General features: G+C 38.7%; 1 protein-coding gene across 1 annotated transcript in view; it reads left to right on the forward strand.

Moving 5' to 3' along the window:
• The first annotated feature begins 506 nt into the window (after window positions 1-506).
• The window catches only part of GLCCI1 (glucocorticoid induced 1), a 123,325-nt gene continuing 100,092 nt past the window's right edge, over window positions 507-23,739 (forward strand). The window contains exons 1-2 of the mRNA XM_047837007.1: window positions 507-546; window positions 16,993-18,075. Of these exons, the coding sequence (XP_047692963.1) occupies window positions 507-546; window positions 16,993-18,075 (1,123 nt within the window). The remainder of the gene's footprint in view (window positions 547-16,992; window positions 18,076-23,739) is intronic.

Raw genomic sequence — 23,739 nt, forward strand, 5'->3', positions numbered from 1 at the left:
TCCTTCAAAGACCAAGGGTGGACAAGAAGTATACTTCTTTATACTGAGTGATCATATCCCTGACACTGGCTATAAAGGCATTTTTTATAGTGAGGGGAAAAACACTGGGCCTGGAGTCAGAAGACCTGATTTCCAGTTATGAATCCCTCATGTACTGTGAGCCTAGTGAAAGCTTTCCTCGGTTTCAAGGACAATTTCCCCATCTGTAAAATGGAAACAATCACAGAATTACTGCATACAAAAAGGTCATAGATGTGAATATGCTTTAAAAATACTATGAGATTTCTATAAAACACATGATGTAGGAAGGGAAAAATTATGTAGAGTCACACCATTTCATTGGAAATTTGGACATTTGTTTCTATTTTCATCTATGGCTAAATACTGAACATATATGTTTAATATTTCTCAGTATGCTGAATACATAGCTAGACTATGAGTAGCTAGGACTTGGAAGTGTTGAGAGAAATAACAAGATTCCTTATCATTGATAATAATTAATGACGATGACAATAATGGATAACAAAGCAACTAATCCTTTCAAAGGTAAAGGTAGCTTAGACCTGACTCATAGTATTTATGTTCCACCTGATTTTCTTAGATTTTTCTTTAAAGACAACTTCTTAACAGTTTTCTAAGAACAACTGAAGTGAGACTGTTCCTTGAGTAAGAAAAATGGGCAGCTAAAGCTTTCTTCAGTGACACACTTGAGCTCCTTGTTTATTTCTGTGTCATTAAGTGACACTTACATAAATACCTTGTTGAGTAATGGTGCTGGGGCAAAACTGAAGTCTATTTAGGACACTGTTCTCCCCAAGGTGAGCAATTAAACCATGTATGTAAACTAACTCCCCTTTGGCCTACCCACTCAACTCCGTAAGTAGCACTAGAAATGCAAAACCATGTGGGGCATAAGACATGGCTGGAGGGGAAAATGGGAAGAGTAGGAGAAGTCTCCCTGGAAAAATGAATAAAATATAAAGGGGGCAGGAAAACTAATAACTGAAAATTGATTCTGACTATAGATATCAGTATATCAAGTTAATGCAAATTAAGGTGGCATGAGATTAGGGGGAAAAAAAAGCCTTTTCCCTGTACAGTATAATAACCATCTTACTTTAAATGTAGCCAGGAAGGGCTGTGTTTGCTCATGTGATCTGGTTTCCGCACTTCCCACACCTGGGGAAGTATCAGCTAATATTGATTTAGCACTAATTTATACCTGATGGTCAGGGCCAACTAGAAAAGAAGAAAACTGGTACAAATTAGTGGGGCCCAATGGTCCCAGAAAGCAGCCTGGGGCCTGACTGTTGTATATCAATACAAATCACCCTTTCTGTGATATTTTTAAATATTTTAAAGGGACCTGAACTGGTGCGCTTAAGATCCTCTTTAAGAATGATAAGAATGGATAAAAATCAAGTCACATTCTTAGATTCTATTATGTTTAGTTCATTAATCTGGGACGCAAGCAAACTAGAAGCAGAACAGGTTTTAAAATACCTGACTCATGGGGCTCCTGGGTGGCTCAGTTGGTTAAGCATCTGACTCTGGGTTTCGGCTCATGTCATGAACTCTTGGTTTGTGAGTTCGAGCCCTGCATCGGGCTCTGTGCTGATACTGTGGAGCCTGCTTGGAATTGTCTCTCCCCCTCTCCCTCTGCTTCTGCCCCTCCCCTGCTTACTCTGTCTCTCAAAATAAATAAACTTAAAAAATTTAAAAATTATATGACTCATTATATTATAAACAATATCAGCAAGTCAGTTCCATTTACTTTTTCCTTAATAAAATTCCCTATAATAAAAATATCTCTAGTCTTCTATTTTAAGTATCAGTGTATTTTTTCTTGAATCAGAGAACTAGATCCTACTTCTTTGAAAACTGTTTTCTTTGGGTAATTTCCATTAAATGATGTCCATTATCACCTATCAACATTTCTTGGAATTTGGCTGAAGAATGAGAAAATATTTGTGTCCTATAATTAAGTTCAATGAACTTTTATTCATTTCTAATCCACTGTTTTCCAGATTTGCCTGATCATAATGATCACCTGGGGAACTTGTTAAAAATTATACAGTCCTACCCTACCCATTCCCAAACATGCAAAATTAGATTTTCCAGGAAGGAAGGCTGAAATCTGTATTTTTAGCATGGGACTCCAGCTATTCCTCATGATTTACACATTTGGAAAACACAATTCTGTGCCCTTGTCCTATTCCTCATGATGTCAGAGCTCTTTAAACTCCCACATTTCCTTCTAACTGCCCTTTTCCTCAGTGACTGCAGGAGTTTTCCTATTCCATCCCACCTGAGAAATAAGGTGCATTCCCATCAACTAGTGCAGCCTTCAGCAGCAGTGAGTCTCTGCTACAGTGGCAGTAGACAGCATCTACAATCTTGGGTAGGGAGGTGATAGAGAGATGGAAGTGTGTTTCAGAAAAGCCTTTCTAGAGACTCTGACCCTCCCCTTAATGACCAGTTGTAGATGACTTTGCTGCCTCCTGAGGTGACCACACTTAACCTCCCTTTGTGCTACATACATTTTTTCTTTACCTCCACGCTCTTATCTTCCCTTCTTCCCATAATGGGGGGGGAGGGCGGGAAACATGGTCCCTTTTTGTCAAACTTGCGCTCTTGATCAAATTCTCTATTGCCTCATGGAAGCTATATCTATGAATCCTCCTCCCCATTCAAAGCTTGCTTTTTCATTTTTTTCTCCTTTGGCTTCTTTGGCTTATAGGCAATAAACATTTCTTCTGTATTCTTGTTAAACCAACCCAACATATACTTTCTTGGTCTCTGTTGAACCCCAGGATCCCATTTTAATTCATGCCTTAGTTTTACTGTCAAATTTCTCAAAAGAACATTCTACGATGGCTACATCTACCTTCTTAATCTTCTCATGACCCCACTGTAACCTGGCTTCCATGGAGCCACATTTTATAGTGTTGGCTTGAAGATTACCAGTGTTGAGAATGATTTTTTGTGTAGCTTTAACCCTCTTGCCCTTTCAGTAGCATTTGAAATTGCTGGTAACCCCATCTTTTCCAAACTTTATCAATTAGTGATCATTCAATTATAAGAACAGAAATCTATTCAAGTAATTTAAACAATACTTTTACTATAAGACTTTAATTTTAATATAAAGAATATATAGAATATAAAATAATATAATCTTAATATAAAGATTTTAACGTAAGACTACAGGAAGCTTTCCCACAGAACGTTTAATAGGGTCATGCAAGGTTTGAAATCAGGAAATGGGAAGCTATCAGTATCCAATAAAGTTTGTTTGTTTGTTTATTTTAGTTTTAGAGAGACAGCGCAAGCTGGGGAGAGGGGCAGATGGAGAGAGGGAGAATCCCAAGCAGGCTTCATGCTCAGCATGGAGCCAGACACAGGGCTTGATCCCACAACCCTGAGATCATGACCAGAGCAAAAATCAAGAGCCAGATGCTCAATAAACCAAGCTACTCAGGCACCAATAAAGGTTTAACAAATAATTATTGATCACCTGTTATATTCTAGGCACTGGCTAGGCGTTAAGTGATCAAGTACTGAGACAAGGCCCTTGCCCTTAGAGATTTTACAATCTAGTGGGGGAGGCTTACCACATAAGCAAGTAAACAAATGTGTATTTGCAACTTGTAATGAGCATTACAGATGAAACAGACTTGCTTAATGATAGATTATTACAGGTTATTAGCCATAGGTGAGGACTCAAAGGATATGCTGGAGACATTTAGGCTGAGCCATGATGAATGTGAGGGAGCCACTAAGGGAAGCTGGGGAGGGTGAGGGATGTAGAAGGAGTGTTTCAGCCTGAAGATAAGCTGTGTGAAGACCCTGAAGTAGAGTTTCAGAGTAATTGCAAGGAGGTTACTACAACTGGAACTTAAAAGATGAGGCAGAGAACAGCAAGATTAAGCTAGGGAAGGAGGCTGAAGCCAGAACAGGGTAGGCCTTTTAAGCTCATTTAATTTGACTGCAAAGTAATTGGAAGACATTGAACTGATTTAAGCAGCAAACAACATGGTCCAATATATTTCCAGGTTTACCCTGACTGGTAAGCAAAAAATCGATTAAGGAAGGCAAGAGTAGAGTGGAAAGACCACCTAGCAGCTATAGCAGTAGCTTAGGTAAGAGATGATGGTAATTTGGACTGATGCAGTAGCAGAGGACATGGAGAGAAGGGGATAGATTAGACATCTATTTATGAGAAGTAAATGAAAGGACAAGCTGATGGGTTGGAACTGGGGAAGGAAGGAGAGTGAGAAATCAAGAATATTGCCCAGGTCATCTTATTTACAATAACTAGGTGGATGTTGATACCATTTACTAAAGTGGGGGAACAACATACAGAATACAGATAGAACTTCTTTTTAAGTGGGGGGGGGGAGGAGGGGTGTTGGGGGTCAGTAATATAGAAATTAAGACTTCAGTTCTAGTTCAGATACATTACTTTCAGATGTTCATGGAGACTTCATATGTCAGATAGGCAACTGAATACCAAATTTTAAGGAAATGTCTGGGCTGGAGAGATTAATTTAAGTTGCCAGCATTTTAGAGTATTTAATACCATGGAAATGCTTGAGATAACCAAGAAGAGAACAGAGAATATAGCCCAGTTTTTAGAGGGCACTGGAGGAAGTAAAACCCCTGAAGGTCAGTGAACAAGAGTGATTAGTAGAGTAGGAGACAGAAACACATACTCATCAATAATTACTTGGAAGGTAAATGGACTTAACGCTATGATCAAAAGACATAGGGTGATGGAATGGATTTAAAAAACAAGATCCATCTATATGCTGCCTATAAGACAATCATTTCAGATCTAAAGATACATGCATATTGAAAGTGAAAGGATAAAGAAATATTTATCATGCAAATGGATGTAAGAAGAAAGCTGGGTAGCAATATTTACATTAGACAAAATAGTCTTTAAAACAAAGATTATAACAAGAGACAAAGAAGGACACTATGTAATAATAAAGGGGACAATCCAACAAAAAGATACAACAATGTAAATATTTATGCATCCAATATGAGAACACCCAAATACATAAAACAGCTAATAACAAACATAAAGGAACTAATTGATAATATTACAGTATTAGCAGCAGACTTTAACACCCCATTTACATCAATAGATCATCCAAACAGAAAATCAATGAGGAAACAGTGACTTCGAATGACACCCTAGACCAGATGGATTTAATAGATATATTCAGAACTGGGGCACCTGGGTGGCTCAGTCAGTTGAACATCTGACTTCGGCTCAGGTCATGGTCTCACAGTCTGTGAGTTCAAGCCCCATGTCGGGATCTGTGCTGACAGCTCAGAGCCTGGAGCCTGCTTTGGATTCTGTGTCGCCCTCTCTCTCTACTCCTCCCCCACTCATGCTTTGTCTCTCTGTCAAAAATAAACATTTAAAAAATAGATATATTCAGAACATTCCATCCTAAGACAGCAGAATACACATTCTTTTCAAGTGCATGGAGAACCGTCTCCGGAATAGATCACATATTAAGCCACAGAACAAGTGTCAATAAATTCAAAAAGACTCAAGACATACCATGCATCTTTTCTGACCATAATACTATGAAACTAGAGGTCAACCACAAGAAGAAATCTGGAAAGACCATAAATACATAGAGGTTAAATAACATGCTACTAAACAATGAATGGGTCAACCAAAAAAATCAAAGAGGAAATCAAAAAGGAAATCAAAAAACACATGGAAAAAAAATGAAAATTAAAAACCAAAACCAAAATCTTTGGGATACATCAATAGTGGCTTTAAGAGGAAGTTTATAGCAACACAGGCCTACCTTAAGAAGAAAAAAAAAATCAAGTAAACAACCTGATCTTCTACCTAAAGGAGCTAGAAAAAGAACAATAAGCAAAACCCTAAACCAGTAGAAGGAAGGAAATAAGATTAGAGGAGAAATAAGTGATTTAATAAATAAATGATTTAGTTTCTATTGTAGAAACTAAAACCAAAACAAAACAAAAACAATGGAACAAATCAATGACACCAGAGCTGGTTCTTTGAGAAGATCAACAAAATAGATAAACCTGTAGCCAGACTCACCAACAAAACAGAACAAAAACAAATAAGAGGGAGGATGCAAATAAAATCACAAACACAAAAGGAGAAATAATAATGGACAGCCCAGAAATACAAAGGATTGTAAGATTATTATGAAAAATTATATACCAACAAATTGGTCAACCTAGAACAAATGGATAAATTCCTAGAAACATGGAACATACTAAAACTAAAGTAGAAAGAAGTAGAAAACATGAACAGACTGATTTCTAGCAATGAAATTTTATCTGTAATCAAAAAACTCCCAAAAAGCAAAGTCTAGGACCAGAGGGATTCACAGGGTGAATTCTACCAAACATTTAAAGATTTAATACCTGTTTTTTTCAAACTATTCCAAAAAAACAGAAGAGGAAGAAAAACTTCCAAATTCATTCTGTGAAGCCAGCACTATTCTGATACCAAAACCAGATAAGGACATCACAAAAAAGAGAACTACAGGCCAATATCTCTGATGAACATAGATGCAAAAATCCTCAAAATGAACATAGATGCAAAAATCCGCAAAAATCCTTGGCAAACTGAATCCCACAATACATTAAAAAAATCATTCACCACAATCAAGTGGGATTTATTCCCAGGATGCAAGGGTGGTTCAGTATTTGAAAATTAATCAACATGATACATCACATCAAGGAGAGAAGGGATAAAAACCATATGATCATTTCAATAGATGCAGGAAAAGCACTTGACAAAGTACAACATCCATTCATGATAAAAAAAAACCTTCAACAAAGTAGGTGTAGAGGGAACATGCCTCAACATATTAAAGGCCTTACATGAAAAACCCACTGCTAGCTAACATCATACTCCTTGGGGAAAAAACAGTTTTTCCCCCAAGGTCAAGAACAAGAAAAGAATGTCCACTCTCACCACTTTTATTCAACATAATACTGGAAGTCCTAGCCATAGCAATCAGACAAGAAAAAGGAATAAAAGGTATCCAAATTGGAAGAAGTGAAACTTTCACTACTTGCAGAGGACATGATACTATGAATAGAAAATCCTAAAGACTCCACCAAAAAATGACTAGAACTGATAAATGAATATAATAAAGTCATAGAATACAAAATCAATGTACAGAAATCTGTAGCATTTCTATATGTTAATAGTGAAGCAGCAAGAGAAATTAATGAAATCAATCCTATTTACAATTGCACCAAAAATAATAAAATAACTAGAAACAAACTTGACCAAAGAGGTGAAAGACCTATACTCTGAAAACTATAAAACATTGATGAAAGAAATTAAAGATGACATAAAAAAATGAAAAGAAATTTCATGCTCATGAATTGGAAGAATATGGTTGAAATGTCTATACTACCAAAAGCAATCCAAAGATTTAATTCAATCCCTATCAAAATATCAACATTTCTCACAGAATGAGAACAACCAACCTTCAAATTTGTATGAAATCAAAGAAGACCCAAAATAGACAAAGCTTTTATTTCTTGAAATATAAAAGCAAAGCTGGAGGAATCATAATTCCAGACTTCAAGTTACATTACAAAGCTGTAGTAATCAAAACAATATGGCACTGGCACAAAAATAGGCAGATATTAATAGAACAGAATAGAAAGCCCAGAAGCAACCCCACAATTATATGGTCAATTAATATTCAACAAAAACGGCAAGAATATGCAATGGGAAGACAGACATTTCAACAAATGGTGTTGGGAAAACTGGACATCAACATGCAAAAGAATGAAACTGGATCACTTTCTTACATCATACACAAAAGTAAACTCAAAATGGATAAAGGACCTAAATGAGAAACCTGAAACCATACAAATCATACAAAAGAGGACAGGCCACAGTATTTCTGACATTGGCTATAGCAACATCTTACCAGATAAGTCTCCCAAAACAAGGGAAACAAAAACAAAAATAAACTATTGGAACTATATCAAAATAAAAAAAAAAAAACTCTTGCACAACAAAGGAAACAATCAACTTAACTAAAAGACAATCTTTGGAATGGGAGGAGATATTGGCAAATGACATATGCCATAAAGGGTTATATCCAAAATCTATAAAGAACTTATAAAACTCAACACCCAAAAAACAAATAATCCAATTTAAAAAATGGCAGAAGACATGAACAAACATTGCTCCAAAGAAAGCACACAGATGGCCAGCAGACACATGAGATTCTCAACATCACTCATCATCAGGGAAATGCTAATAAAAGCTACAGTGAGCTATCATCTCACGCCTGTCAGAATGGCTAAAATCAAAAACTCAAGAAACAAGTGTTGACAATGATGTAGGGGAAAAGGAACGCTTGTGCATTATTGGTGGGAATGCAAATTTGTGCTGCCACTATGAGAGACAGTATGGAGATTCCTCAAAAAATTAGAAATAGAACTACCCTATGATCCAGTAATCACACTACTGGGTATTTACCCAAATAATATGAAAACACTAATTTGAAGGGATATATGCACTCCTATGTTTACTGCAGCATTATTTACAATAGGGAAACTATGGAAGCTGCCCAAGTGTCCATTGATAAAGAAATGGATAAAGAAGTTGTGGCATACAGACACACACACACACACACACACACACACACACACACACACACTGGATTATTATTCAGCCATAACAAAGAACGAAATCTTGCCATGTGCAACATGGACGGAGCTAGAGAGTATAATGCTGAGCTAAATAATTCAATCAGAGAAAGACAAATACCATATGACCTCACACATACGTGGAATTTAAGAAATAAAACAGTGAACAAAGGGGGGAGAAAAAGAACCCAAAAAACAGATTTTTCACTACAGAGAACAAACAGATGGTTACCAGAGTGGGGAGGTGGATAGGGGGATGGGTAAAATACATGAAGGGGATTAAGAGTACACTTATCATAATGAACACTGAGTAATGTATAGAATTGTTGAATCACTATATTGTATACCTGAAACTAATATAACACTATATGGTAGCTATACTGGAATTAAAATAAAAAATAAATAAGTAGGTGTGGAAAAAAAGAGAGAAAAAAGTAAGAAAAGTAGCAGGCAGACCAGGCAATTGCAGTTAGACTCCACCAGATCTTTTGTCAAGAAGTTGAGCCTGACCTAGTATGTTGAAAACTGCTAAAATTTGTATTAGGATGAGGTCCAAGGAATATTGATTGGGCCTGGCAATATGGAGGCTGTTGACAACACTGAGTAGCTGTTTTCAGTGGTATGATGAGGGTGGAAGCCAGATTAAAGTACACTGAACAGAAAATCAGTTAACTTGTAGACAACTCTCTCAAGAAGCGTTGCTGTGAAGGGATCAGGGAATTAGAGCTGCAGATGGAAAGGGATAAAACAAGAATCTTTGTTTTGCTTTTTAAAAATCTTCTGATGGAGCTTGTTCGTACATATTTGGGAATAATCAAGCATTTGATGATGAACAAGAGGGAGGGTAAGAAGAGAAGAATTTAAATCACAAGTAGAGGAAAATGGCTTTCGGTAGGAGAGCAGAAAATGTATTACTTGTAATCGAGAAATTGAGCCAAATGCCAAAAGATTTGCAGATCTGATGGTAGGGATATACTGGAGTTGTACCAGGGTAAGCAGGTGTGGGGATGGTTTTCGACGACTGGAAAAAAAAAAGAGTAAGAAATAAAATAGTCATCATGGGGAACTGAACATATGGTCAGGCTCCCCTCTCTGTCTTTCCTCCCCCTGCTACCAAACTTATCTTCAAAAACACCAAACACTCTCCATTTTATTAAGGAGTGCTTCCTTTCTGCCTTCTTTTCTAGCTTTGTTTTGTTTAACTCTTTTCTCCCCCACTAATGTATAAATTCTCAAAATTTTGCCCTTGATCTTCTGTCCTTTATTTCTACACTTTTCTCCCTTACCAACTTCATTTATACCCCTGGCTTCAAATACTTTATCTATGTGGATACCCCCAAATCCTTATCTCTGCTGTTCTCAACTTCACTATCATTTAAAAACTACCTTCAAACATTTTTTTTCTTCTTTCTTCTTATATCTATACTAGATGGTTGGTGTTAAAACTGAACTTATTGTGGTAATCATTTTGAAATACAAATACATAAATCCAATCTTTATGCTGTATACCTTAAATTTATACCATGCTGTGTGTCAGTTATAGCTTAGTAAGACAAAGAGGGGCACCTGGGTGGCCCAGTCAGTTAAACATCTGACTCTTGATTTCAGCTCAGGTCATGATCTGGCAGTTTGTGAGTTTGAGCCCTGCATTGGGCTCTGTGCTGACAACATGGAACCTGCTTGGGATTCACTCTCTCTGCCTCTTCGCCCGCCCCCCGCCCCCCACCATGATATCTCTCTCTCTCTTTCTATGAGAATAAACTTAAAAATAAAGCAAAAAAAAAAAAAAACTGACTCCATCTTAATATCCTCTGGATCTTTTATTTATAGCTGAATTCATAATTATCTTCTCACCAAACCTGCTTGTTTTCCTGGCTATGCTTTTCAAGCCACTACTATCCTGCCAGCATTCCAATCCTGAAGTTTCAGAGTTGTCTGACCTCCTACTTTCAAGGTCCGTCAGCTGAGAAGGCCCATCACTTTCCTCCTCTCCACATCCTCTGCCATTCCCCTCTCATGAACTAAACTCACATGGATTATTGTCCAAGTCTGCTAAATCATCTTCCAGTATTCAGTCTCTAATCTGTGTTGAAAACTGTCCTTGCATTAACTTTCAAGAAACACAGCTGCACTCAGTTTCTCCCCACCCACTCAAGAATCTTTGGCAGCTCCTCACTGCGTACTCAATCAAGAACAAGCCTTACCTACCAACCTCCATGACCTGTCATCAATTGATCCAGATTTATCTTTCATTAACCATCAATCAAGGTAGACGGTCCAATTATCTCCTAATATATCCTGTGTCTTCCTGATGACGAGACTTCTTCATGTTCTTCTTCCTGATGCCTTTCCTCAAAAGTGATCTTTCCCTCCCATCACTTCCATTAGTATTTTATTTATGGTTCTCCTCTTGAGGACCTGTGTTTAGACACGATTTTTCCTCTATTTGTCGGCAGAGCTTTTTGCCTCTGAGAGACTACAATTTACCAAAGTGTGAGAACAGATGTGCCCTACAGAGCATACAGTGGTTTCTGACACTCCCAAGACATTTGATAAGTAACTTGGTGAGGAGTTACTAAGGCCTGCGACCAGTAATGTGCTATTAAACCTTCATATAGACCTATTAGATGTATTGGTGTGGGCCTTTTCAATAAGATGCTGAGTAGGACACTGAAAATTGTGTGCTACAAAAAGCTTAAAATAATAAGAAACTTCTCTAGTCAAGCACTGCTGATGAATTGAATGCGCCTTAACAACAGTCCCTCAACTCACTCATGTGGTAAAAAGTAAAATTCAGACACATAAGGAGGAAATTAATCCGGGGCACATTCTGATCACTCTAAAGTGATCTTTAAAAAATTAATACTACAATTATCAAGTATACTCTTTTCACAGGACTACTATTGGTCTCATGTATTGTTGACACCATGTTTGGAACTAAAACAAATGGAATGCCGCACCATGTAAAGAGAATATTTGCAGTTCTTTCGTCCCCACATCATTAGACTCTGAATGTCCTGGCTTTGTACAATATAGTCTTCTAGTTAAATGATAAAAGTCAACTTATATATCAGCTTAGGGAATGTGCCCCTGGCCTCATAGTTGGCAATAGAAATTGCTGTGGAAATGAAAGCTGAAAAACTGGTGGTCCTCATCACGGTTTTCTATCATTGTAGGAAGAATTATATACTCACTCTTTTGATATTTACTATTTACAAATAAAATATCCCCCATTTCAGTTGCTTCTCTTGAATTTATTTTAGAAACAAAGCATAGGGGAAAAGCTTCTTGACACTGGTCTCAGCAATGATTTTCTGGATACAATGCCCAAAGCACAAACAATGAAAGCAAAAACAAACAAGTGGAACTACATTAAACTAAAAAGCCTTCTGCACAGACAGCAAAGGAAATGGTCAAAGGACCTACATAGACACTTTCTCCAAAGAAGATATTCAGATAGTCAACAGGTACATGAAAACATTCTTCACAGCATTCATCATCCGGGAAATGCAAATCAAAAGTACAATGAGATGTCACCTCATACTTGTTAGAATTTCTTTTCCAGAAAATACAAGAGATAACAAGTGCCAGTCAGGATGTGGAGAAAAGGTACCTCTTGGGCACTCCTGGTAAAAATGTAAATTGGTACAGCCATCCCGGAAAACAGGATGGAGATTCCTCCCACAATTAGAGGTGGAACTGCCATATAATGTAGCAATCCCACATGTGGTATATATCCAAAGAAAATGAGTATCTCAAAGAGGTATTTGTAATCCCCATGTTCATTGTAGCATTATTTACAATAGTCAAGACATGGAAACATATATAAATAAATATAAAATATACATAATGCAATAATATTCAGTCATAGAAAAGAAAAAAAAATCCTGCTATTTGTGATTACATGGATGAAACTTGAGGGCATTATGCTAAGCAAAATAAGTCAGATGGAGAAAGACAAACACCAAAAGATGTCACTTATATGCAGAACCTAAAAAACCCCAAACTCATCAGAGAACATATGGGAGGTTATCAGGGGTAGACCATGGGCAGTGAGGGAAATGAGTGAAGGTGGTCAAAAGATACAGATTTCCAATTATAAAATGAATAAATTCTGGAGATATAATGTACAACAAGGTCACTGTTGTTAATACTATATTGTATATTTGAAAGTTGCTAAAAGAATACATTTTAAAAGTTCTCACCACACACACACACACACACACACGTAACTATGTGAGGTAATAGATGTGTTAGCTAGACTTACTTTGTTAATCATTTTACACTTTAGACCTATATAGTGCAAAATAATTACATTAAACTAACACAATCTCATTTCATTATATCTCAATATAATCTCATGTCATTATATCTCAATAAAACTAGGGAAAAAGAAACAGCAAAATTTTTATTACTTACATGAAATGTTCCTTTCTATTTAAATACATTTTTTTTCAGTTCCTTTATACAGGCCTCTTGAGAATAACTGTTCCTAACAGTGAGACAGAACTACCTACAAATCAGCAGATGTCATTCCCTAACTGTCCTCAACTGTGCTTCTCTGTCAATTTCACTTGGTTATTTTTTTTTTCTGCAAATTTCAACTGCCTGTTTCTCCATCACCAATTTCACTGTCCATTTCCAACCTCTGATGAGCCTCCAAGATACACTAGGGCTAATATTTTTCACTTTGCCCGTATAAGGACCAGAATACAAGATATGCTTTCTGTTTGAATGCCAGATCTAATGCAAATATCTGTATGGTTTATAGTAGCCATATGGAACGTTTTTCTACTCTGTGGCTATGTCTTTTCAGCAGATATACCTATGATTATAGGTATGTTTTCTAATAAAAGCCACAGTTCTGGTTCATGGGACAAACACTGGTTAAAATTTGCTACTCTTTCAACGATACTGAGCAAATAATGATTGTCTACCATGTACCAAGCACTACTGCGAAGATTCAGCAGTTATAAAACACAAAGTCTTGCTTTCATGGCTCTTATATTCTAGGCAGACAGAACAAAAAATAATTATATAATAAGTTGGATTGTGATAAGTTTTCTGAAAAAAAAAAGTAGGACAGAGAATAGGTAATGCCTAGGGGGTGCTTGCAATTTTAACAAGGGTTTTCAGAACACTGGAACCACTGTGACGGTGGTGACATCTGAGTAAATAGCTGGTGGAAATGAGGGAGAAAGCCATGTGAATATCTGGGGCAAGAACTTTTCAGGCAGAGGGAACACCTAGTGCAAAGGTGCACATAGGCTGTCACAAGCAGTAAGGAGTATTACTGTAAGCATCTGCCAGGGACTAAAATTCAGGCAAGGCTTTTTTTGTTGTTGTTGTTGCTATAAGGAATCCACCTACAAGAGAGTTTAATCAGCTTAAGATGAGCATCAGTGCAGATCTGTTTAGTGTTCTCTCTCAGCCATGACCTCATTGCTAATACTGACAGTCTGGACTGCCTCTTAGATTTGGATGAACCTTGGATGTGCAGCCTGGCAAACTTGGATGAAACCAGAAAAGAGAGGTTTTGGTAGCTCCGTAGGCCTGTTGGTTCTTTACCTCATTTTTCTCTCCACATGGGGCTGCATATTAATCACATGTAGCCAGTGATTCCAAGTTTTAATTTAATCTAAAATACATCCATTACCATATATGATCTAAGAAGTAAATATAATAGAATTCTGCCTCAAGTGAGCTAATGGTGGACAGCCAATACATAAGGCTACGAACAAAGGTGGAAATGCCACCAAACTGTTGTTCAATGTCTTTACTTCTAGTCAGGGCAACATAGTAAAGAGGTCATTACTAATGTTAAGTCTTAAATTAATTTCCAGAGATTGTCACGCTTACATTCAACAAATAGAAATAATCTGCACTGGTCCTTTCTCTCCCATAACTAGCAAAGTAGTATAACAGTGCTCTGCTAGTCAAGCAATCTGCCCCTCCTTCTAAGGGTTTTCCAATTTACGGAGAATATTTTCCTAAAGCTTCTGTTATGCCCTGGGAGCCCACTCTCATCCTTGATAAGAATAAACATTATTAGGAACTCAACAAATGGAGATTTGAAAGCAGGGTTTAGTTTATTTTAGCCTACCTTTGATTTGTCTGGAGACTGAATTCCTCACACATGAAGATCAGTACTTATTTCACAAGAGTAAAGTTTTAAGAGAGGACCAAGATTTCTTTAGCAAAGAGAAGCTGGTTGAACATCCAAATAGGTAATAATGACTTACAAATAACTGAAAACAGGATTTTAAGATGATAGTTGTCTGTGTAGGTTATTTAGATTTGCTTTAGATGTCTGATGTAATTGGCTATGGTAAATTTGAACAGACACAGAAAACCTTTAAAATATGGCTACGTATGTGGTTTTAGATCCAAATCAAGTATTGATCATTATGACTGTGGCTAGGTCTAAATTTAGAATTATTGTAATCTAATGTGTTGAGGTTGTTCCATACTTATATTTAGGAGTGGCCAGAGAGGACATTTCTATAATGAAGCTATGCTGTAATCAAATCAACAACTTAGAAATTTACTGGCCTTTTAACTTCACATATTTAATCTGTTAAAGTTTTTGTTCTTGATATTCTGAAAAAGTCACTGGAAAGAAGCTACTTATTGTTTTTCCTCATAAAAGAATGCAATTTCCTAATCAATGAAGAATCTAGATGGAAAAACTAACACAATAGATCAATTACACCAAATTTGCAAGAGTAAGGTTTTTACTTTATTTAAATTAAAATAGGTCATTCTGGAAAGAAAAAAAATACACAATGGGCTGCCTTCACTTGTAAAATTTCTTTTGAACTAATGAGAACTTATCTCACATAAGAGATTTGTGGACTGTTGTAAATACTCCACCAATCATGTATTCTACAGCTTTAAGCTGTGATGTGCTAGAACAGAGGGCTTACTCACAGACTCATGTTAGTTTACCTAGGTCAGGCTCTTTGCTCCCAACTTACTAGCTGAGTAATCTCAGGTAAGACATTTAACTTTTTTGTGACTTAGCTGAATACATAGTGGGAATAATAGTATCTACCTTTTGCATTTTTGGAGGGCTAAATGAGTTAACACATAAAACGTTCTTATACCAGTGGTTGGCACATGATGAATGCTCATTAAATGTTAGCTAGTTACTAGAATTATTCTAGTGTATGATAAAGTGAGGAACTACCACCAATCTTAATGGGAAGTACTGGATGCAATTCTTGTATTTTTATTGGGTTTCATTTACTTTACAGAAACTAGTAGGCTTTTTGGTCTTAGAGTACAAGGAAGCAGAGAGGGATCGCTCCTCTAAGCGAAACTAACCCCTGCATAGAGTGCCTGAAATCACAGGAAGCTTGTCAGTGTGGGCAGACACCAAGAGCAGACCAATCTAATAACCCACTTCTCTCTCTCTCTCTTTTTTTTATCTCATGGAAAGTAATGGAGAGTATCTGATGTAGACCATTAAATTAATTGTTCCTGTATAAGGTTTAAAACCTTGGTTTACCATAGGGTAAACTTAGGCTTTTGTTGGTCATCCAAATTCTCTGTATCTCTTCAGTTTCACTGCAGAATTAAAACCAAATTTACCACAGTGGATTGTTACAGCGAGCCTGGCATTTATTTCTCCCAAGAGGCCATCTGCTTCTGGGGAAGGGCAACAGGGTGCCCTCCATTAATATATCTAACTGATGGTGTAATGATGCACAATTCCTGGTTAACCCTTGCAATTCACAGTTATTGTCTTGGAACATAAGATGGTATTCTCTTTTCACTGCGTAACTACAAATGTTAGGATAGACTTTTATAAAAGTATTGGCCTACTCTTGAATCCTTCTAGACTTTGCTTTTGATGCCCTTAAGTTCTTTTAACTAGTCTACTAGCCACAAAAGCTCCGATTACTAAAGTTAGAGGGGAAGGGATATTCTTCTGGTTCCAACTTCTAAAACGTCCCGCCAGAACAGGTGTACTTGCAAAGTAAAATTAGCCTTAAGGGTCCTCTGTCTCAGGTTGTACAACTGGCCCAGGAGGGTGGAGCCCTCGAGCCCTGTTTACCGGCGTGTGTGTGTATCTGTGGGTGTCGCGGCACGCGCAAGGACACACACGGACCCACTTTCTTAGGTCAGCCCAGTCAAACCCTCCGTCTTATCCCAAGGGCTGTCAACTCTCACGCCTCTTTCTGCGCCCTCAGCCAGCACCCCCCTTCACTCTTCCACTCCCTCACGCCCCGCCTCCAAAGTAGGACGTCCCACTCTAACTGGCAAGTGCTCCTCTCACTCCTACTCTGCAACCAATCACTCGAGTTCTGGTGGAGAGCGGCAGAGCCAATAGAAATGCTCGTTGCGGCAGCTGCCGGGTCCAAGCGCCGGTAGGCGGTGCCGGGGGCGGGGTGCGGGTGGGGAATCAGTTGCCATTTGGAGTGAGGAGCAGGCGGAGGCGGCGGCGGCGTTTGCGGTGGCGCGGAATCCGCGGAGAGCCAGACACCTCGAGGCCCTTTCCTCCTGCCCAGATCCCCAGAAACAGGGGTCCGGGCCCTCCCTGCAGTTGCCAGGCGATCCCGCGCGTGCAGCCCTGCGAGGCAGCGAGCGGCCCCCGAGGCTGCGTGATCCGGACTGTTGCCCCTCTCCCCTGTCAGCGTGATGCCCGGGGCGGCGGCGGCTCTGGGCTCCTCGCGGCCCCGGCCGTGACCGCCACACCGAGCCCGGCCCGGCGGTTGGGGCCGTTGGGCGTTTGTTTTCGCAGCCTTCCCCTCCCCCCTCGCCGAGGCCGCGGGGGTGCGCGTTGGGAAGGGGGAGCCAAGAGACTCCTCCTCCTCCCCGATACCCCCGCCCCTCCCCCTTACACACTCGCACGCACTATCGCGCCGGCTCCCACACGCTCGCGCGCCGCCCGCTCCGCGCCTCGGTGTCGACCGGCGTCGTCCCGGGCCCGCGGAGCCACCATGTCCACTGCCTCCTCCTCCAGTTCCTCTCAGACCCCTCATCCCCCGCCGCAGAGGATGCGGCGCAGCGCCGCGGGCTCCCCGCCCGCCGCCCCCTCCGCCGGTAGCGGGAACGGAGCGGGCGGCGGCAGCGTGGGTTGCGCCCCGGCTGCGGGAGCCGGCCGGCTGCTGCAGCCCATCCGCGCCACGGTGCCCTACCAGCTCCTGCGGGGCAGCCAGCACAGTCCCACGCGCCCACCCGCCGCCGCCGCCGCCAACTCGCTGGGTAACCTCCCGGGGCCCGGCGCGGCCCGCGGCCCCAGTCCGCCCAGCCCGACGCTGCAGCCGGCCGCGGCCCCGACCGAGCCGACGCCGCGGGCCAAGGGCCGCCCGAGACGGTCCCCCGAGAACCACCGGAGGAGCAACTCACCTGAGAGACGGAGCCCCGGCTCGCCCGTATGCAGAGGTAGCGAGCCCAACCCTTCCGTCCTCCCGGGCTGCGTCTTCCCCGACGGTTCCCTCCGTGGAAACTTCAGCCTCTCCGGGCTTCTCTTTGCTAGTGCATTATCGAAGGTGTGAAAGTGGCTTTGGGAATCTCACCTCCCTGCGGTCGCTGCGGGGCTTGGAGGAGCGAACTGCAAAACAACTTTTATTTGACCCACATGCCGCCCCTCAGATTTTATCTTACATCACTCGCCTGCATCGAAAGGTTTTTCAGTTTAAGAGCTGATTAGCTCACTCATGTGTTTGCTGTTGGTAGCGGGGAAGGAGGAGCTGGGCGAAACACTTAAAAATACACGCACACAAACTCTGGCAGCCGATAAGGTGGTGGTTGTAATCTACAAGCTCTTTGTGCTTTCCTACAAAGTTCCTAACGTGTCTGTGATTACTGGCATATATATATTTTTTCTTTTTTGGAAGGGTGGTGGCATTAGTTATGATGTAAGGATTATCTGTTAGATGTGTAGAGGAGACAGTTTTGGGTATGCAATTGAAGTGTATAGTGTTTTTTCCTTTTTTTTTTTTTTTTCCCGTCTCCCTTTTTTCTCTACTTAATATAGTCATATGCATCAGAGCAGTACTTCACTGGAAATAGTCAATGCCCAACTCAAGATTTTCATGGTAATTTTCTAAAGACCTGTTTGTGGAGTGTGCTCACTTTTTCCTTCCATTTTTAAGTACACTTAACAGTTCAGTTTAGCTGTTAAAGCATCTCAAGTTTCTTTTTTGTTAGGTGTCAAAGGTAGTGGTGAGCTAGTGGATGCTCTAGGCTTCCCTTAATGTTTTCTGTTTTGGTTTGGTTTTGTTTATGTCTGGGGACACAGTGCATGATCTAGTTGAGTCCTGGGGGAGAAAAGGAAGATTAGCCAAAACAGGGACTTAAAGCTCATAAGGGAGAGTGGAGTAGCTAACATAATTAGATACCAGGCTAGAGCTACAGATGCTGCTCCTGCTGCAGTATTGTGGAGACAACTGATCATACCGAGTGGAAAACTCTCTGCGTGGAAGGGAAACACTGTGGAGCTCGTACGGTTATGTGGTATGTGGAATCTTTTTTTAATGGAGTTTTTTTTTTTTAAATGAATGTCTTAGACTTGGAGAAAGTGATTATGTTGTGATAGATTGCAGTTTTAGTGTTGTGTTTTTTTGTTTGTTTGTTTGTTTGTTTTTTTACATTTCTGGCCGGTAATTAGCATGTTGCTAAGGCACTTGTTTTCAGACCACTTGATGGTATGGCAGAGTAGGATGTAGTGCAGTGGTATGTGTACATGAGCACCAAGAAATATCTCCTGTAATCTGTATGCACCAGGAGGAATTTGCTCCCCCACTCCTCCCCCAGGTCAAGCCAGCTGCTGCAGAAACTGACATCCTCCAGCAAATCCTGAATGAATGAATGAAAACAACGTGATCGCCCTAATAATGACCACAACTGAACACACATCTTTGGCTGTATTTTATAGAAAAGGCCACCATTTTCTAACAGATTAATGCCATATGCAGCTCCCTTACACATTTTCTGGAGCTATATGAAATGAGTGGTAAAAGAACGAATAGAAGGCAGCAGTTAGAGAAATTTTTGAGTGATTTAGCTTCAACAGTGCATAGATTGAGTTTTGGGATTTTCTTTTAGGGGCTAATGTAACAGCCATAAAATAACCATTTCAGACTGATTGTGTACAGAGGGTTTTGTGGGCAGAGTAAGAGTAGTTGCTGTAACAATATAATGGCTATGTAGTGCCTCCTCCCCTTTTGTTGATAAACACTAACATCTTACAACACATCATAGTACAACTTGTTTTTCTGCATCTTTCAAAAGTCTTAATTGCTTAAGAATTACATGGTCCCTAATAAAGTAGTTTTAATGAAATTTGTGATCAGGCTTAAACTGTCCTCTTTGTTGTAGTGTGGTACATCCGAGTTTAATTCAGTTTTAATGTAATAATGATGAAAACACTTTTCTGAGTCTGGTTGTGCAGCAGACAGATTTGCATCACCAGAGAGCTTATATTGGGAAGAGAAGAGGCTTTTCTGCTGTTTTTAACACCAGGTGGTTTTGTCAGCTCCTTAGATTTAAGGGATTTTGAATGCAGGCTCTTCAGCCCTCAGTTCCCTGATTATATTACCTTTATGTTACTTCACATCCTGCCTTACCCCTCTCTACCCAAATTAAAACTGTGCAACTAATCTATTCTGTTTAGTTAGCCGTTTAAAATCCATACTATGAACACTTGAACAATTTTTCAAACAGTATCTACTCAGTTTCTTTTGAATTCTGCGAGGTTCTGACTTCAGTGGATTTTAGCCTCTACAGGTCAAGGCTCCTGCTGCCGCCGCCGCCGCCGCCGCTGCTGCTGCTGCTGCTGCTGCAGACACTGACATCACTATACTGCATGAATGAAAAACAACAACGTGCTCCATTTCTTGCTCTCCACCTCCTTCCTTTTTTGCACACTCCTCTGTGTGTGTGTGTGTGTGTGTGTGTGTGTATTTACGATGGTGTTATGCTGCATATGAAACTACATTTAAAAATGTTAAATTAAGTAGATGGTGGCTCAAGGGATATGTATTTAGTACAGAGGCATATTGTTTACAGAAAGCTTCAAGTGCTATGAGCATTTGGACTGGAGGTGACATAACTGAGCATTCGTTTTTTTTTTTTTTTTCCCCTGGACCAGTGGTGATGGAAGAAAATACAGAAGCTTCAAATACTTTTCTTTGTAATTGTTTTACCAAGAAGAAATTATGAAACAACATAATTTCTAAACATGTCAGATCATTATTATTTCCCTCTTAAACATTCTTAATATGCATATTTAGGGTTAGGCTATAATAATAAATGATACTCAGGTTATTTCATAAAGCTGAGGAAAAGCTGAATTCTGTAATTGGTGCAATCAGTTTTAATATATTAATTTATAAAATTAAACGAGATGGCAATTTTCTTTATTTTTGTAGCACAGTTTTAGATAATTTGAAATGGTATCATAAGATACGTAAGTTTTTTTAATAACCTTGCTCTATATAGAGGATATGGACTTTTACAAATAAAAACTATCTCGTTTATACATGTGAATCATATTTTTGTATTTTTAAAATTTCTATTGTATTTTTAAAACTTCAAGGTTTGTTATTTATATTCATTTCTCTACTTCTGCCATTTAGCAAAATGTCACCCTCCCCCTTGTTTGGTTCTGAAGGGTCTTGAAGTGGTGAATGACAAGCTGCTGAATGCATCCTCAGGCTCCCTGTGATGTGTTTGTAATAGATGTAAAATCATAAAGTATTATGCAAATAGTTATTTTTTTGTAATGGTAATACATAAAGTCTACCTTTGAGATAAATAGAACAACTCAAATGGGAATATAGCAGGATGTTAGTGTTAAAGTTAATCATCTGTAAGCTAAAATCATGAGTAATAACCAAAAGAAAATAAAGTTGCTTCTTTCTGAAACCTCAGAGCAAAACCTGTGGATTTAGAAACAGAACAAATACTCACAATTTTACTGTGCAAGATAAGATAGTAAGTAGCAATTGCAAATCCTTTTGTGTGTGTGTGTTTTTTTTTTTTTTAAGATTGAGCACTAGGATGAATTATAAATTCTAAAAGATATAAAAGGAGTTGCATTAGAGAACTCTGAATGGAGAATACTGCTTATTTTTAAGTGTACTAAATCTAGTTGAAAAAGCATGGAAGAGCTTGTAATTTATATGGCTCCTGTTATGGAGAATAGCATGCATTGATCCCTGATTTAACAGAACATTTATTTAGGCCTACTATGCTAACAGATTACAAACTCCAGAGTGAAATTTGATTAGAATTTTTTATGGTTATCTTGAGAGCTTTATTGTTTTATGCTAAGTTGTGATTACATTTTAAAAGAAAATACAAAGCCAGTTAGCATGTAATATTGAATGACTTCATACAATGTGTGTATGTCTTTGTGTTTTAATCAAATTAATTTGCTTTCAGTGTTTCAATCTTTTCATTAAATTTTCCTTTTTGAGTCTTTTTTTACACTATGCTCAGTTTGTGGAATGAAACATTTTAATTACTTTTTCCCCCTTTTTAGAGATGCTCAGACATTCTCTTTGTATAAAGTTACTTCTCAGGCTGATATTCTTAGAAATCAGGCCCTCCTCATGGCCCTCTCTTTTAAAATGAGTTTTCTTAGAGTGCTTAGAGGAACTTGTTGCAAAGTTTTCCTATACTTGAGTAAAAATAGTTAAAAGTGTCTTTGTTTTGTTTTTTCTAAAATGACAGGTTTCAAATACTGATTTTTGGGGAAGGTTTTAGGCCTTTGAGAACTTACACTAAGGATCGGCATTAATGATTTAGTTTTTGCCATCGCTTATGGTGCATGAGATTTGCAGGTCAGGGAGTGAATAGCAAAATAGATAAGTGAATTTATGGAAGTTAGTTGTTCTTAAACTACTGTCTTATGTTCAAAGGTGATATTCCTCTCCCTTAACTTACTCTTAGCATATTGAATATCATACACCTAAGTTTTATAAAAGTATCTTGGTCAGTTTAACTATGTGTGTAGCTTTGTGTGTGTATATTGAGTGTATATACACACTCATTTTATATCTTTAGTGTATACTGAGCTAAAAATTATTTCATTATTTACAGTACTTTTTATAAAAGGATATGTCATTCACTGCAGGATACATTTCTTCAAGGATTTAATGCAAATTAGGAGTTAGGCATTGGTAAATGGTGAAAGGTAATGGCATCCTTGTGGTTTTTATTGGTGATAATGCAGACTAAATGTGAATAAGAAAACAAAGAAATAATTGGGCTCTATGGCAATGAATAACAATGGAAATAAATGGCAATGTTCAATAAATGACTCATAAGAGAAGATTTTTTTAAGTCTGAAATTTAAACAAGTTTCTAAAAACCTGTTTCATCAAAACTTTCGCATGTAGCTAATATTCTGCCAAGTAGTACATACTAACGACCACGATAGTCCTGATTTTAGTTCATTCTTTTTTCCAGAGCTTAAGATTCCTGAACACCACCACCACCAAGATAGGCTTTTCCACAGCACCTGTGCCAGGCACTGTTGTCTTTTGCCTTAATATATAATTTTGTTATTAAATGATAAATTTCTGATGCTGTTTCTGTTCTTTATACTTTGTATTTTAACAAGAGGTTGAATTTGAGACTGATAGTCTCTTAGTAGAATTTGCCAAAAGTGGAGGAAAGAGAGAACAGTACTCACTTATTGGTATGGAAAGCCTAAGGAACTGATGGAAGAGCCAGAAGTTACTTCCCTTTCTTTCTCTCTATCCCTTATTTGGACCCCATAAACTGACCATGATCCAGCCTATCACCCAGCTAATTCTAAAAGAATAAGATTTGTGTTTATTCTGCAAAACAAATTGTAATAGGTTAGCGGTAATTCTGAAGAAAGTAAGGACTTACATTATGAACAATTACAGAGAAAAATATTGTTCTAGTATTTAAATGTAGTAGGAACAACCATGGCAGATACCTTTAAGCAGTGTTGTTTACTTCAAAAGAATGCTATTGAGGCAAATAACAGGAGGAGATAGGTTTAGGAATACCTCAGTAACTTCCCCTATATTATGCTGTGCCTCTAGCTGTAGGTAGAAAGGAGGAAAG

This window comes from Prionailurus viverrinus, chromosome A2, assembly GCF_022837055.1.
Source record: "Prionailurus viverrinus isolate Anna chromosome A2, UM_Priviv_1.0, whole genome shotgun sequence".
NCBI classification, from domain to species: Eukaryota; Metazoa; Chordata; class Mammalia; order Carnivora; family Felidae; genus Prionailurus; species Prionailurus viverrinus.